This window comes from Ctenopharyngodon idella, chromosome 17, assembly GCF_019924925.1.
Source record: "Ctenopharyngodon idella isolate HZGC_01 chromosome 17, HZGC01, whole genome shotgun sequence".
Lineage (NCBI taxonomy): Eukaryota > Metazoa > Chordata > Actinopteri > Cypriniformes > Xenocyprididae > Ctenopharyngodon > Ctenopharyngodon idella.
The window spans coordinates 13,355,870-13,371,469 of NC_067236.1; the positions used below are offsets into that span (position 1 = coordinate 13,355,870).

The 15,600-nt window shown below is 36.9% G+C and overlaps 1 protein-coding gene across 3 annotated transcripts in view; it reads right to left on the bottom strand.

Annotated features, from left to right (window-relative positions):
• alk (ALK receptor tyrosine kinase) overlaps nucleotides 1–15,600 on the bottom strand; it is a 392,513-nt gene that overhangs the window by 15,386 nt on the left and 361,527 nt on the right. For 2 of the 3 annotated variants that reach the window (XM_051869283.1, XM_051869286.1), the window contains exons 12-22: nucleotides 14,169–14,334; nucleotides 10,826–10,973; nucleotides 10,580–10,690; nucleotides 9,488–9,629; nucleotides 7,530–7,700; nucleotides 7,338–7,436; nucleotides 4,737–4,892; nucleotides 3,554–3,667; nucleotides 665–851; nucleotides 369–459; nucleotides 22–86 (exon numbers count right to left, since the gene is read on the bottom strand). In XM_051869283.1, coding sequence (XP_051725243.1) covers nucleotides 22–86; nucleotides 369–459; nucleotides 665–851; nucleotides 3,554–3,667; nucleotides 4,737–4,892; nucleotides 7,338–7,436; nucleotides 7,530–7,700; nucleotides 9,488–9,629; nucleotides 10,580–10,690; nucleotides 10,826–10,973; nucleotides 14,169–14,334 — 1,450 coding nt within the window. The remainder of the gene's footprint in view (nucleotides 1–21; nucleotides 87–368; nucleotides 460–664; nucleotides 852–3,553; nucleotides 3,668–4,736; nucleotides 4,893–7,337; nucleotides 7,437–7,529; nucleotides 7,701–9,487; nucleotides 9,630–10,579; nucleotides 10,691–10,825; nucleotides 10,974–14,168; nucleotides 14,335–15,600) is intronic. The other variant, XM_051869284.1, reaches the window with a different exon arrangement.

The window sequence follows — 15,600 nt, forward strand, 5'->3', positions numbered from 1 at the left end:
CTTGTGTGCTTATTTTTTTACCTGATTATTAGAGCTTCCATTAAAAAGTCCAGTTCGTCCTGCTCAGAGCACACCTCAGGGAGGGTCTAATCAAAGAGTCATTTGATCATCAAATCTATACACACCATTAAATCATATTTGCAAATTCAACCCCCCGACTCCACCACATCAATATTCTAATAGTATAATATATCATTAAAATTGAAAACAGTAAGTTTAAATTGTAACAATAGTTCAGAATACTACTGTTTTTACAGTATTTTTGATCAAATAAGTGCAGCCTGGGTAAAAGACTTCTTTCAAAAACATTAAAAACTCTCACTAACCCCAAACTTTTAAACAGTAGTGTGAATATATGCAGATCTTACCTTTACAGCCACCTGCATCGGGCTAGGTTCCCCTGGTATCCCAATGGCTAGTCCTTCATAGACTTCCCCAAATGCCCCATGACCCAATCCTCTACAAAAATATCATATATTATTGTTACTCATTTTGTCACACAATAGTACTCCATATATTTCACAAAATACATTTAAGATGTTTCAGATTTCACTTATTAGAACATTCATTTTTATCGACTGTATAATGACACTTCTCGGACAAATGCTAGCACTTGACACTCTTCAAGCCAACTGAACAGTAGTGACTTAGTGATGCTCCTAACCTGGTGAGAGAGATGTTCCGTCGTGGCACCTCCTTCAGGTCATTGACGGAGGCAGTCTTCCCACCAAAGCAGTAGTTGGGATTGTAGTCGGTCATGATGGTGGAGGCTCTCAGTTTGCTCAGCTTACAGTCGGGACTCTGCAGCTCCAACTGGATAGACTGGAGCTCGGTGTGTTTACGCCTGTACACTGGACAATAATCAGCACGGCATGATATTTTTCCAGTTTTCTACAAAGCTATTAGTGTAATGGGGCTGCTGGCATTGTTAATTTCAAATTCAATGTGGAAATGAGCTATCAAACTGCTGTATACCAGTGTTGTGAATTATAATTTTCTTTTACAGTTTAGTTTTAATGGTGCAAAAATGTGATTATTTTTTATTTTTATTTATTTATTTATTTTGAAAATGACTTGGAGAGTTATAGAGAACAATTAAAAGAGTTACAAAACAATACAATAATAGAGAACAATTAACACTTACTGTAGTTAGAGAGTTAGAGAATAACTAATCACAGGATTGCCAAAGTTTGCAGGGTTCATGATTTAGAATCTTTGAAATATATTTTTGAGTTTAGCTTGAGGTTAACTAAATTAGACACTAATTTATTTAGTTTGCATTGTAATCACATTTATTACGAAATTAGATTTATTAATTAAAAGTCATTTTCTCTGTAATTTTAACAGTTCATTGCAAATTTGTGGAAAGCTATATGGACAAATCTGAAATGCCACAAACAGTTTTCACAAACAGGCATGTTTGCCCAGGTTTGGTGGGCTTGACCCAGGCAGTAAACACATTAGTGCGGCGCCTGGAAGTGATTTATTCATAAAGTGTAAACCGACAAGGCTTGTCAAAGCCCAGTTAACAGCCCATTTATCACGCGTCTATTCTATTTATCACTCAGAGACTGCTACTACAGTGTAGATGGACAGATGATGTGTTAGGTGTGATGGCACAGTGTCTGTCTTTCTCTCTCTCTCTCTCTCTGTGTGTGTGTGTGTGTGTGTGTGTGTGTGGTTAATGCATTGTGCAAACAAAATACCAAACATGAGACATGCATCCTCATTTTGAATCTTCACAGCTTGTGTGGTATTTGCATGTAAGCAATTTACCATTGTTGTTGTTGACATTTTTTTTTTTAAAATGCACAATCATTTTTCCTCATTTATTTTATTATTATTATTATTTTTACAGAAAATAAAGAATTGCACTTACACTCCTACAGAAAACCTGTTTTTGCAGTGGGACAGCCCTCATCCACCCTGAATATTATTTTTGCAAACAACATTTTAATGTTACGAAATTGTAATAATTTAAATAACTGTGTAGTGTCAAATGTTTTTTAATTAATAAAAAATTAAAATAGCATTTTTAAAAAAACTAAAATTCTACAATTCTACACTGGCATTGATAACACAAAGCGTTTGCTTTGGTGTGAAGCAAAATCCACTCCCATAGGTGTCAGTATAATGTCCAAGACCACAGTCATATCTTTTTCTTTTTTTTTTTCTTTTTTCTTTTTTTAACCACAGTCATATCAGTCAGTGAAACATAAACACAAAGTGCACAACATAGGGTGTGTCTCAATCAGCTCCCTAGTTCAGTAGTCAGGGCAGGGAGTCGGTCATAGGCCTGTCATGATAACTACTTTTTGTTGTGCGATATATTGCCCCAGAAATAATTGTGATATGCAATATTATTGTCATTTTAAGCCACTGAATATATAATCATAATATTACAGCATAATAATGCAAGTAGGCCTACACACTTGCAAAAATGCGTTCTCTATGAAAATGAACTAGACACTCGCGACTGCTGCGTCCTGTGTGAAACTAGCTGTGTTTATATTTGCACCAGTAGATTGCGGAAACTGAGTGCATTTGCACTTATTCTTCCAAACTGTCTGTAGTTGTCAGGAAAACACTATAATGACTCGAATGGCGCATTTTTCTGCCTGTCGATGTCAGCTCTGCATATAAGGGAGCTGAGCCCCGCTTTCGCCTCGGAGAGCAGACAAGATGACAGAGGTAGCACGATCGGCAAAATGTCGGTGACATTTATTTTTGTGTAAACATACTGGGCAATATATCGCGTCACCAAAAATTATCGCGGTTATGTCCATATATTGTGCGATATGTCGACATATCGACTATCGCGACAGGCCTAGTCGGCCATTTTAAGGGCTGTCTCAATCACAAAATCCTTTTAGTGCACTGAAACGTTTGCTCCCTAAAAAGTCCCACAATACACCGTAAAAACCACGGTGCATCGATACTCATTGATAGTTCGATTGATGTGTGAAAGTTCTGAAGTGTGAAACCTAAATCACATGAGCCAACTCACCATCATGCGATGGATGTTTTGACAATACAAACAATACATACAAATACAAACAAACCATTATTTACTTATTTTTCAGCATAAACATACATCGCTAGACAGGGATTGAACATAATCTAGCAAACATTTATAATGTTGGGGTTAGGGTTAGGGTTAGAGTGAAATGTTGCAGGTATACGTAACAATCTAAGTATTTATCATAATGTACTTTAAATAACATTAAAAAAATAAATGTCAGAAAAATATCAGTTCTGCTGTTGTTCATAAATACCAGTAGTGACATTGTACAACGAGGACATTATCATGTCACTATCAGTGTCCCAATATGTAGTGAGCCAGGGTCCTTACTGTCCTTACCAGTGCCTGAATTTGTGTACACGATATATTGAGTCATGACCTAGGGAGCTGACTGAGACGCACCCATAGACGAACACACACATAATTTTCTGTGATCCGTCTGCAAGTGCAGTTTAATCCTCTCTGTTTCCAATACCAAAGAATGGTCAATGCAGCTATACTCATAAACAGGATTTGACATGGTCTACTTACTGATCATTACGCCTGAAACAGCCAACAGCAAAGCAGCGATGAGTGCGGAGGTCCCCACAGACAGACCTAGTGCCAGATGAGACAATGACGGCTGGGGGGGCAACATAGTCACCTCTACATAAACACACAGCAACAAACATACAGTTCACATGAGTCAGGTATATCTCAGTTTAGCTTTTAATATTTGAAACTGTTAACGCAGAACAAAGCAAACACTGCTGATCCTGGATTATTTTGTATGTACAATATACCTGTGGCATCAACTCCAGGTAACCCAGGAAAAAAACATCAGTGCTAACCCCCTTTCAATTTTTTTTTAAATTAAGGCTAAAATTAATTTTCAGAAGATATATAAATAAAATTTAGTCTGTCTCTTTTGGTAAAGCAAACCATAAACAGAAAGACAATGTTCCCTCCCCTCCCCCTTCATATCACATACCTCTGACTAGCAGTATTAAGTAGTAAACGATGGTTCACAGCTATGAGGTAAACTAAAGGCTATATTTTAGTTATATTTTGGTTATATTTTAAAAAACAGGGATGAACATTTCAATATGCCATGCCTCAACTTCCTGTTAGAAAATATATGTCAACACAGGATAGTAAGCCATGCTTACAAGCGATTTCATCTGGTCTTTAGCCTAGAGATTAACAGAAAAGCTTTGTGAAAAATCTTTTTTTTTTTTTTTTTTTTTTTTTTTTTACTTATTTTTTGAGTGTATGTCTTCAAAACCTCAAAGTGTTTACATTTTGAGCGCTTTTTTGGAGCTTTGCAATGTTAATATTAGCATATAATCAGAATGGATACATGGGCATTTTAATCGAAGTTGAGAAAAGCATTGGAGAACAGATTAAATCTGAAATGTGCATATATGAACAGATGTGAAAAACTATCTAAATTAATGTAACAGGAGCTAAAATATGTGTGCAGTGGACAGTGGTTTTATCTTTTTTTTTTTTTTTTTGGAGTACAAGCTGGCAAACGGAGCTACAGTTCACAGTGATGACCTCTGTCAAAAAGGCTGTAAATGGAAGAGAATTGAGCTGAGTTTTACAGAGGTAAGTGCCGCTCTTGAGAAAGAACTTTGTCATTGAGAGAACACTCTTCCCAGACATTAATTTTACCATTTTATAAGACAGTCGTTCATCTGATGGTGGTGAAGAGCGTTATAAATGAACTAACCGGTGAAGTTGATGCAGGACACTCCATCTGGGGCCAGAATGAGCTCTTCATCGCAGTAACACACCATGCCCTCAGAGGTCTCGTGGCAATCTCCTGACTCACAGTGACTGCAGTTCTGCACTGGGTTGATAATAACTTCACCGTCACCTTCCATGCCTGGAAACGACATTACCATATCATACTTATGGGATGGTGAGGCATAGTAGTGAAGCTTGTGGCTTATAATCAGAAGGTTGTTGCTTTGATCCCCAAAGGGGTGAGCTATCACCATTGTGCCCTTAAGGAAGGCACCTTAATCCAGGTGTCTCCACAGATAGAGTTCCTGTAATAAGGGTCCTGTACTGTACAGTACGTTCTTTAGATACAAGCATCTGCTAAATGACTACTTACTTAAAGGTACACTATGTAACTTTTGGCCCTCTAACGGTTAAAAACAAAACAAAATTGCATGCATTTTGTGGAAGAACATTGTTTCGGTCGTGCTTCGGCTCTGCATGACTGTGTGAATGAATATGGTTGAATATGGTATCCTACTGCTCATAAAACATTCACTACTAGACTTAAGAGATATAACTAGTTTAGATGGAAAGGATCTCAAACTGACTAGCTGAAGACGTTACTGTAGCTATACCAATTAATAAACATTTGAAAATAAATTCTAGCACAGCGCTACAACAACCATAATGACCCTTCACAATAGATAATGCTTTACAATGAACTCTGTTAGAGCTACATATGGCAGTTTATCTGTTCAATAAAATACCTTACCTTTTGAGTAATAAAAACATCATCTACGCTTTACAACATTTCAAATCCCCGAGTTCTCACCATCTCTGAAATGACAAACCAATGTTGATTCTGGTTTTATTACAAGCTCTGTGGCATTCACTTTTTGCCAGCAGACTGTCCTCTGTTCGACTTTTTTTAAACGGGTGATTACCCGGAGGTTTATGATATAGCTGCTCCATGTCAACCTTTCTCACTCGTTGTGACAACTAACCTACGTCACTCCCACACCAATCAAAGTATCCTGAGCAACTTTTCTCTATTTACGAATATGACGAGACGCACACAGGCAAGAGACGTATGCACGCAATTTCCCGCAAAAACCATCCCAACAGGTCTAAAATATAAACATGCACTTAAATTAAAATGCCCTATTTTTACAGAAGATTGAAGCAAACAATATAACTTTTATAATAAGTCTTTGGCTATGAAGCAAACTTTCTGATGGTCCAATCCTACTTCCAGTGTAGGAGATCACTTGCAGTCCTCCTGGAACCACATGGAGTTAAGCACCTTGCTCTAAGGCACAATGATGCCTGAGAGGGACTGTAATCTCAGAAACCATGCAGAATTTGGGTCACCCCAACTTCAGGTACAAACTTCAACTAACTCTAGAGATATACCACATTTGTCCACAATCATTCCGATGTCTATTTTCCAAGAGGTTTGTTATTTCACTTTACACTTTACAAGAAGATCTCATTTCATTTGTTAACATTAGTTAACTACTTTAGTTAACATGAACTAACAATGAACAATACATTTACACCATTTATTAATCATAGTTAATGTTAATTTAAACATTTAGTAATACATTTTTACAAATAAGTTGTATTTGTTGACATTGGTTAATGCACCGTGAACTAACATGAACAATGAACAATTATATTTTTACTAACATTGAAAAATACATTGCTCATTGTGCTAATGCTTTAACTAATGTTAACAAATAAGACCTTATTGTAAAGTGTTACCAATTAATTTGTATTTTCCTATTTAAAATGTTCACAAAAATGTGAAATTTCTTCTTCATTTGAGTCAAGTCCTTCATTTGATTGATAAAGAGGTGCTGACCCAGTCCTCCTGGCTGCATCTTAATTTGTATTGTATGTACTCTATGCATTTTGTTAGTGCTTGGAAATTACATACTTTTGAGTACATACAGTAGGTAGACAGCAGTATTGAAATGTCACCACATTTGTTAGTCTCAAGTTCTTATATTTAAAAAAAAAAAAAAAAAAAATCGCTATAGCTTTGGCCTAGTGTTTCTTGCTTTTCTTCTACAACAAAAAAAGTCAAACTGACATGAACCCTTTGTCTTTAGCGCAAGGGACTGTGTGCAATGTTAAAGGTTGCAAAAATGCATACTTCAAAAATACAACACAAATAGGATATCATCTGACCACTTTTGGCATATTATCATCAACCTACTATGATTTAGGGCACACTCCTCATTAATCTTGCATACTAAATAGTATGGATTATATAGTGTGGATAGTATGCAAACATGATACTCAAAAGCTGCGTCCCAATTTGCTTACTTGCGTACACTATGTTGTTCCATTTTGTAGCATAAATATTGTAAGTAGTGTACTCACACTAAAAATTACAATAAGAAAGAGTGCACTTCAAAAAACTGCACTTGTTGAACCAAGAAAAGAAAAAAAACAGTGTGGAATGTTGAACACTCATCTGTCTCAGTGTTCCTTAAGTAACGGAAAGGGAGGGTCTATCAGACTCCTATCCTGTATGACAGAATAACCTTACTTAGTGCATAGTATAAGTGCATAGTGTATAGTATGTTATTTGTGTTACCTTTAAGTGGTTCCAGGTACATCTCGCCCTCAGGACTTATGAACGATGTTCCATCATCTCCATCCATTCTGGGATCATTATCATGCCAGGCGCTGCCCCCTATGTCACGGAGGAGAGAAGCAGTCATAAAATGTAGCAAAACTCAAAGAACGAAGATCTAATATGAAAATCAAGGCCGACATTTAGTCTAACCTCTGTATCCTCCACCTCCTCCGCCAGCTGTACAGGCTCCTCCACCGCCTCCAAAACCTCCGCGAGTTTTCCAGCCCATTACTTGACAGGGTTCTCCACCTTGACCTCCCAAAATGAGTGGTCTGCCACCTTGAGGAACAGGGGCACTGTCATTCCAGCCTCCACCACCCCCTGAAATACACAGAGCCACACGTATCATAAAAAACAAGATGAAGACACTTGCACCTCATTTCACTTTCTCTGTGTGGCTAATTAATTTCACAACAGTTGACTCTTTTTTTTTTTTCTTTTTTTCTTTTGCGTCGTCCTCCAAGAGATCTAAGAATGTAGAGTGGCACAGAATTTTCTCCAGAGAAAATTTCTCATATGAACATCCCTGTACTTCTAAAGCAGGTCAGTGCTGTTGCTTAGCATGAAACTGCTCAAATAAAAATAATATTTCAGACGTCAAAGCTGTCCCATTTTGCTAACTCTCTAATGGTTTCTAAGCAGCACATGATTTGCTGAAGAAAATAAAAAAAAATCCAGGATCCCAGTCAGACCATTCAACAAGTTATGAATAAAGAAGACTTTTTGGAGACAACCTCAAACAGAGTTCTCTCAGAGTAGAGGAAGATTGGATGGATGGATGCATCATTGCTAGGCTATTTCTAGAGTGTTCTATGTTTTTAAGTGTTGCTAGGTGGTTTTTAGGGTGTTGTTACGCAGTTGCTAGGGTATTATGAATTGATGGATGGACGGATGCACAGACAGATAGACTGATGAATACATGGATAGATAGATAGAAAAAACACATTTATACAAGTTAACACACCTTACCAAATCTAACATTTGCGTTTGAAGTGCTCTCTGTAAACTAGCACTATATACAGAGATAGATTGTGAAGCTAAGGAATTATTCACCATGTTCATGTATATTTGCAGGGAAGAAAAAGATATGTGATGTGGTCTAGCATGAATAAAAAATAATCCAATCTGAAGTGTTGATGTAGGTGAACGAAACATTAGAAAAATAACACCCAAGAGTAAAGAGACTAGAGGAAGATGAGAACAGCAACTGACTCATACCAATGTTTTAGAGTATAGATGACCAAATGAAACAAGTGAAAACTATACCTCAAAATAAAGTGTGATTAATATGGATCAAACATTGTGCAAGTGAGTCAAGCTTGGCTTTTCATGATATGCACTAATGCCATGATGGAAACATATTGAATAGAATTAGGAGTGAAGGTTTTGTGCTGTGTTCTCTGACCCAGCGGCAGTAAATAGAGCACAGTGGGGGATCTAGCCTTTGAAAAGAGCGCCACAGATAGAAGCCATACTGAGTGCTCTGCAGGAGACAACCAGAGCACCCACAACACATGCAGAAACTTGAACAGATGCACAGCCACGCATGTGCCTTCAATTGCTTAGACTTGAAAGCAGGGCACACGTGTTATTACTGTACTGTTGCTATCACCTTCCAATCAGAAAAAAGCTGGTGAAGAAATCTCAAGAATATCTAAGACCCAGTATTGTAAAACTAATTTGCAGGATCAGTCTCTTAGCCACTGCTATAGCGAATTTGAAGAAACCGCCACAAAATCATATTCAATCTTAGACTGGATTAAGGACTATTTTGAAATGCAGGCAGAAAAGAAAATGAGTATGTCTGTGTCCAAGGAAAGAAAAAAATCTTGGGTTAGCAACAATATTTTCATAAGCAAACCTGATATCCAAGTAAACAAAAGGACAGTTCCAACTGTCCACATGAAGCTAAAAAATAAATAAATAATATCTGCTCTTTGTGCAATATTTTCTGCTTCCCTGCCACTGTGAGCTGTTTGCCAAATGGAATAAGCCTAACATCAGACTAGTTCAATAATAGCATGCTAAAATTAGTCTAAATCATTTACTGTATAATACAGACAATCTGTAATTTATTACAAAACTGTTGAGAGGCACATCAAGGTTACCTGCAGTGCCTGATTTTCCATTGCGGCCAGGGATGCTGGGATCCCTGTCCATCACTTCTTCTGGGGTTTCTGATTGGCTGCTGTAGCCACGGCCTCCACCTCCAGCAGCAATGAGTAGTGGAATATGAACTCCATTCACCACCTGTAACCGATGAAAACATGAAGTGTGACACTAGTTTTTAAGAGCGTAATGCTTCAGATTGTCACTAAAAATAACATGATGCTACTGTGTTCTGCAGGGTTGCCAGTATGTTGCTAATATGTTATTGTGTGGTTGCTATTGTGCTCACACTCAGGTTGGTTGCTTACTAACCCACCCCATCTCTATATATGGCCAGGGTCCCTTCTGGCTTTGAGGATGTTCTCACCAATTATATTTTCCTAAATGAAATGGAGCCTGGGGCCAGATTCATGAAACATTCTTACATTTTGTCTCGGGGGGACTGAGTCCAGAGAGTGAATTTCAATACATCCCCAATTAGGGTCCCACAGTGAACCTCAGCTATTTCCACCACTGCTAACACCCAAAACTCTTTTAAGCATAAAAATGATGTGACACACAAATACTGGGTGAAACATTCAACTGTAATTAGATAATTAGATTTTTATTGATATTATTAGTACGGAATTAACTATATTTATAGTTGTAACTCTCATGAGAGTAAACTAATGCAATAAATATTAAATAACATACATGAAATGTCCCATTAGATTTATTACAGTTTTTCACTGTAATAGTAAGTAAACTTACCATTAACCAATTAACAGGTTTTGGTAACACTTTATTTTACAGTTTCCTTGTTACACATGTTACATGCAGTTACTAATAACCATAATACATGCAATTAACCCTAAACCAAACCCTAATCCTAACCCTATAGTAAGTACCTGTAGTTAATTAACTATAACTTTATAATTACACTGTAACAAGGACACCTTGAAATAAAGTGTAACCCAGATTTTTGTACAGTCTTTTACTATTAGAATTACAGTCATTGATTACAGTGTGCTTTAAAAATGAGCAACAGATGTACACATATTTTGATGTACAAATAATCCAAAATTATTAAAATTTATTTTATAAGGGGTCACCTTGAAGACATAGGTGCCTCCCCCTCCTCCACCACCCCCTCCTTTGAGCTGGGTCTTGTTGATAGAGGGTCCTTGCTGTTCTCTGCAGATCCGGTCCATAGTTGGCACCATCTATCAAAACAAAACAAAACAAAACAAAAAATGAGATCCTTTCATGCTTTACAAGATGCTAATCATACTACAAGATGCTAATCATTTTTTTTTTTTGAATAACACAGAGACGTATTGGTAGAAAGAATTACTCACATTAGGGCAAGCGTCCTCTCCTTCCTGTCCCACTAGAATATACAGCAGCTCATCCTTCTGTAACAAGAAGTCTCCGGTCATGTACACCCCATGTGACTTGTGAACAGCCAGGACGCTGCGTCCACCAGCTGCTCCATATGCAGTGATCCTAAACCCAAGACAAATAAGTAAGTCAGGCAACACTTTAGTACAGGGAACACATATAAACTATTAACTACGACTTTTCCCTCAATAAACTCCTAATTTACTGCTTATTAATAGTTAGTAAGGTAGTTGTTAAGTTTAGGTATTGGGTAGGATTAAGAATGTAGAATAAGGTCATGCAGAATAAGTCATTAATATGTGCTTAATAAGTACTAATAAATAGCTAATATTCTAGTAATATGCATGCTAATAAGCAACTAGTTAAAAGACCCTAAAATGAAGTGTTACCGTAAGTCATTTAGCAGATGCTTTCATCCAAAGTCACTTATAGAGCACTTATTACAGGGACAATTGTCCTGGAGTGACCTAGGGTTAACTGCTTTGCTCAAGGGCACAATGGTGATGGCTCTTGACTCACTTCTTACAGAGATCTAACCGGCAGCCTTCTAATTACAAGACCTAACTTTTAGTAACTACACCAGGGATGACATGGAAGCTCTGTGCCTAATATAGTGAGCTGCCCTACTGCCTACATAAGCAGCATTCCTAACTGAGATGGAACCTCATCAAGAGACTGGAACACTCTACATGAGCAGCATCTCATGTAGTGTAATTCCAATAGAGTTTGATGTTCCTAAAATAAACTCTTACTTTTTCTTACCTCGAGCTGAGACTTGAACGCGGGTTGCTTTGTGCGCAGCTATGGCATATGACACAATGCTGCCCACAAGGCTACTATTCCTACATAACTTATTTTTATCAGTTCTTTTGTGTTTGGTTTGTTATTAGGGTGAACATTCATCCTCTTTTTCCTGGACATGTCATCGTTTGGACCTAAAAAAATGCATCCTGTCAGGATTTCTAAATCGCCCAAAATGTCCGGGATTCGGCTTTTGCTTTCTACAGTCGCTATTCCTTCTCACACGCAAATTTGGAATATCGCATAAAACATTTGTGAATAAAACAGCGTTTCCATCCAGTGAGCCGAAGAGAACAAAATCGTCACTTCCTGATAAACTGGCGCTAAATATCACTGAGAAAAGCCACTGTATAAAATAATTTTTGTATACAATAAATTATTTGCGCCTATTATTTTGCTCAGGCATTACAGAATGACAAAAACAGCATTTCAGATGCTGTGCAACGAGATCGGTCGGCTGATTGATCCAGTTACGCCATCCCATCGCAAAGTCACTTATGTCTTTTTTTTATGCGCATCATGGAATTTATTTGGTAAAAGTGTTTCCATCGTAGTTTATGCGCATATTTTCACGTCACATAAAAATGTATCCGACATAGTTGAGTGCATAAGTTTTGTTTTTATGTGCATTTTTAGAATTTATGCGCATCTTGGTGTTTCCATCTAGCGTTTTTTTTTTTTACGAGATATCCCAAAATGCGCATAACAATAGATGGATGGAAACATAGCAGGGGCTTCTGTGTACACAATAAAACTTTTAACACGTCTTGCAAAGACTTTCATGTCTACATGATTGGTATTCATGGACTGTTGGGAAAGATTCGATCTTCAGGAAAGTATACCAGAGAACACAATGAGGACTGAAATTATTTTTGACTCAAATAGTTGATTTTTTATTTTATTTTAACCTATGGCCATGAAAAGAAACAGTGCCACGTTAAAGGTGTTAAAAGCTAAACTATTTTTTATTTGTTTGTTATTATTCTATTGTTGAGTGCCAACAGTTGAATGGAAAGGATGTATTACTTTATGTAATATCCCCACCCCCATATTTCTCACAGATTTCTTCTCGTTCTAAATCAGATACAGATAATGTAGCACAGTAAAGATTACATTTATACGAATGCATTAGTGAGAGAGCGATTGCATGTGTGAATTAATTCTACCTGGCAGCATCTCTTTACTAATAGTGAAGCTGTGGGTTTTAGGTGCTAAGAAATATATGCTAGAGATTTTCAGTTTCTAAGCTATTTTAATTTTATTTCTGAGCTACTGAATTTTCCTGAATTTTTAGTGATGTGTGCACTACTGTCTGTATGTGAGCGTTACAATGCAGCAACGCATTAGTTTAGAACGCTGATTAACTTACGTATACATGAAGCTGTTTAAAATGTGCATTCACCCAATCAATATTGAGCATCCAGATGGTACAATCAATAATACTGTATCTTGTGGCGTGCACTTGGAGTATGCATTTATTTGTCATTTTAACTGTTGGAAAAAGACCGTAAAAGTGGACTTCAAAGATTTCTTATCCTGTTGTGCCCTCTATAGGCCATAATCAGCGAATAGTCAACGTCAAGCTTAAAGCGTCATGGCAGAGCATTAATGTCGACTAGTCTGCAACCCCTACTAGTATAAATATGAATTTTTGTTTCCCTCACTCCACAACAAATCCTTTAAATTTAACGATATTCAGAACAGAATATAAAATGTAAAATATACATATAAAACAAACATTAATTATAGTGGCATTCATCATAAACAACATTTATTTATAAACGGCAAGCCTTAAATAATTTATTTAAAAGTAAAACTGAAACTTCCAAAACGTTGGAATATAAGCCGCAGCACATATTATTATTATTATTATTATTATTATAATAATAAATAATATATTTCTGAAACTATGGTAGATCAAACTATATATATATATATTGGTATTTTTAAGTATTTAATGATCTATATTTGTAGTCAATGTTTCTCACAACTCTGTCAGTCATCTTGGATGGATTGTTTGAGCTGAATTGTTTTGATGTTGTTTTCCCCACAGAGGCCAATTACAATGTTGTCTCAATATTTGGCCAAATTAGATATTTTAGCAGACAGCGTAATGCTACCTTTTGAAATAGACTTTGCGTCAGGAGCATATATGCTGTCTTAAAATGTTGTCTAGGTAGGCAGTTCACTTTGAAAAGAGCTGAAAAAAATCTGTTTTCTTTACAGATTTTGCTCAGTGAATGTCATTATCAGTCTGGATACTACCTCAGCAATGCAGCTGATGACTTTGGAAATGTGTTTTCTCATTCCTCCTGCTCCAAGGACAACAATTACCTGAATGACCTGACGGGTTTGATAACAGGCAGCAATTGTGCCGAAGAAGAATGTGTTTCCATTTCATGGTTGAAAAAGTAACTGCTAAACTCCTAGAAGAGGATATTTTGGCTTGAGATGGTTAGGACATTATGTGTGTGTGTGTGTGTGTGTGTGTGTGTTTACCTGTATTTCTTAGTCTCTGGGACCCGCCACATCTGGATACCCTTGAATGGCCCCTTAGTGCCCACAGTGACATTGACATTGGTGTTCCGGTAAGAGTTACTGCACTGAGTTGGCGTTGGACCATCTTGTCCTGTCGCTCCACAGGTGTGGAATATCCACTTGACAGCTGCAAACACACACAAATGCCCATAGATACAGCAAAGGTACCATTAGATTCATAAAACAAGAATATTTCTTATCCAGAGAAAATGGTGAAGGTGAAAATAGAAAGATATGCTATGTGATGTGTTTGGCTGGCTGAGCTGTCAAAAAGCCACAGACAATTTATGATTTTTAGCTGGAAACCTGTAGAATGTCTTTCACAGACCTGAAAATAGTGCTACTTTAAGAGTTCATTCATTGCTAAATGTCAAATGCACTTATTCGTGAGAGGAATGCGGTTCTGACTGAGTTCACTTCACTAATAAAGTCAGCGTTCAGATAAGATATATACTCACTTTTGGCTCTCACTCACACACACACACACACACACACACACACACACACACACACACACACACAAAAAAAAAAAAAAAAAAACGGATTCTAAAGGTTAAAATGTGTTATAGACATGTCGCACCACATTTCATGTTTCTGACAGTTTTATCAGCTCTATGGCAGGACCTACAGCAGAGACTGAAGGCTGATTCATGGCATCTACATGCGCTATTTATTGTCTTTGTTTATGGAGCTGTTTAACTGCAAGTAAATTGGCCAAGGACACGGTTTTATTTCAATAGTTTTTTTTTTTTTTTTTTTTCTGTTTTATTTTTATTAATTGTGGTCCTACAACAATGCAATACTGTATAGTGAATAGCCTTGTGAAAAAAAGTACACCTCAACATACTTTTGAAATGACTACTTGTGCTTTAAAAGAATATAAATATGCGTGAACGCAATGTACATTTTGGTAAACTTAACTTTGTTTTATAGTTTAAATTTCTATTGAATGCAATTAGCTAAACTTTTGTCCCACTTAAGTAGGATTTGAGTACATTTTTATATGTAATAATTTCATAATTACTTCTGTTGTCTTTGAAATATGGCAGATTACTGCCGAATGTACTGACAAGCATTTATGGTTAAAGGTGACCTATTAGTCTCGGGTGTCCCCAGAAGTTTCAGCTCAAAATACTGCATGGATTTTTTATTATACCTTGTTTTAACTGCCTGTTTTTGGGTGGAAGAAAAAAATGCACTGATTTGGTGTGTGTACCTTAAAATGCAAATGAGCTTGTGCTCCCCGCCCCCAGGCATAGACAATACAGGAGAAGCTCACACACCAAATATAACTCTCAAAATGGATCATTACAAACTGTTGATGATGCAGCATATTAGATCATGTAGGCATGGCATGTAATTTGTGGATGTTTGCTAACATTCAGTTCTGAAT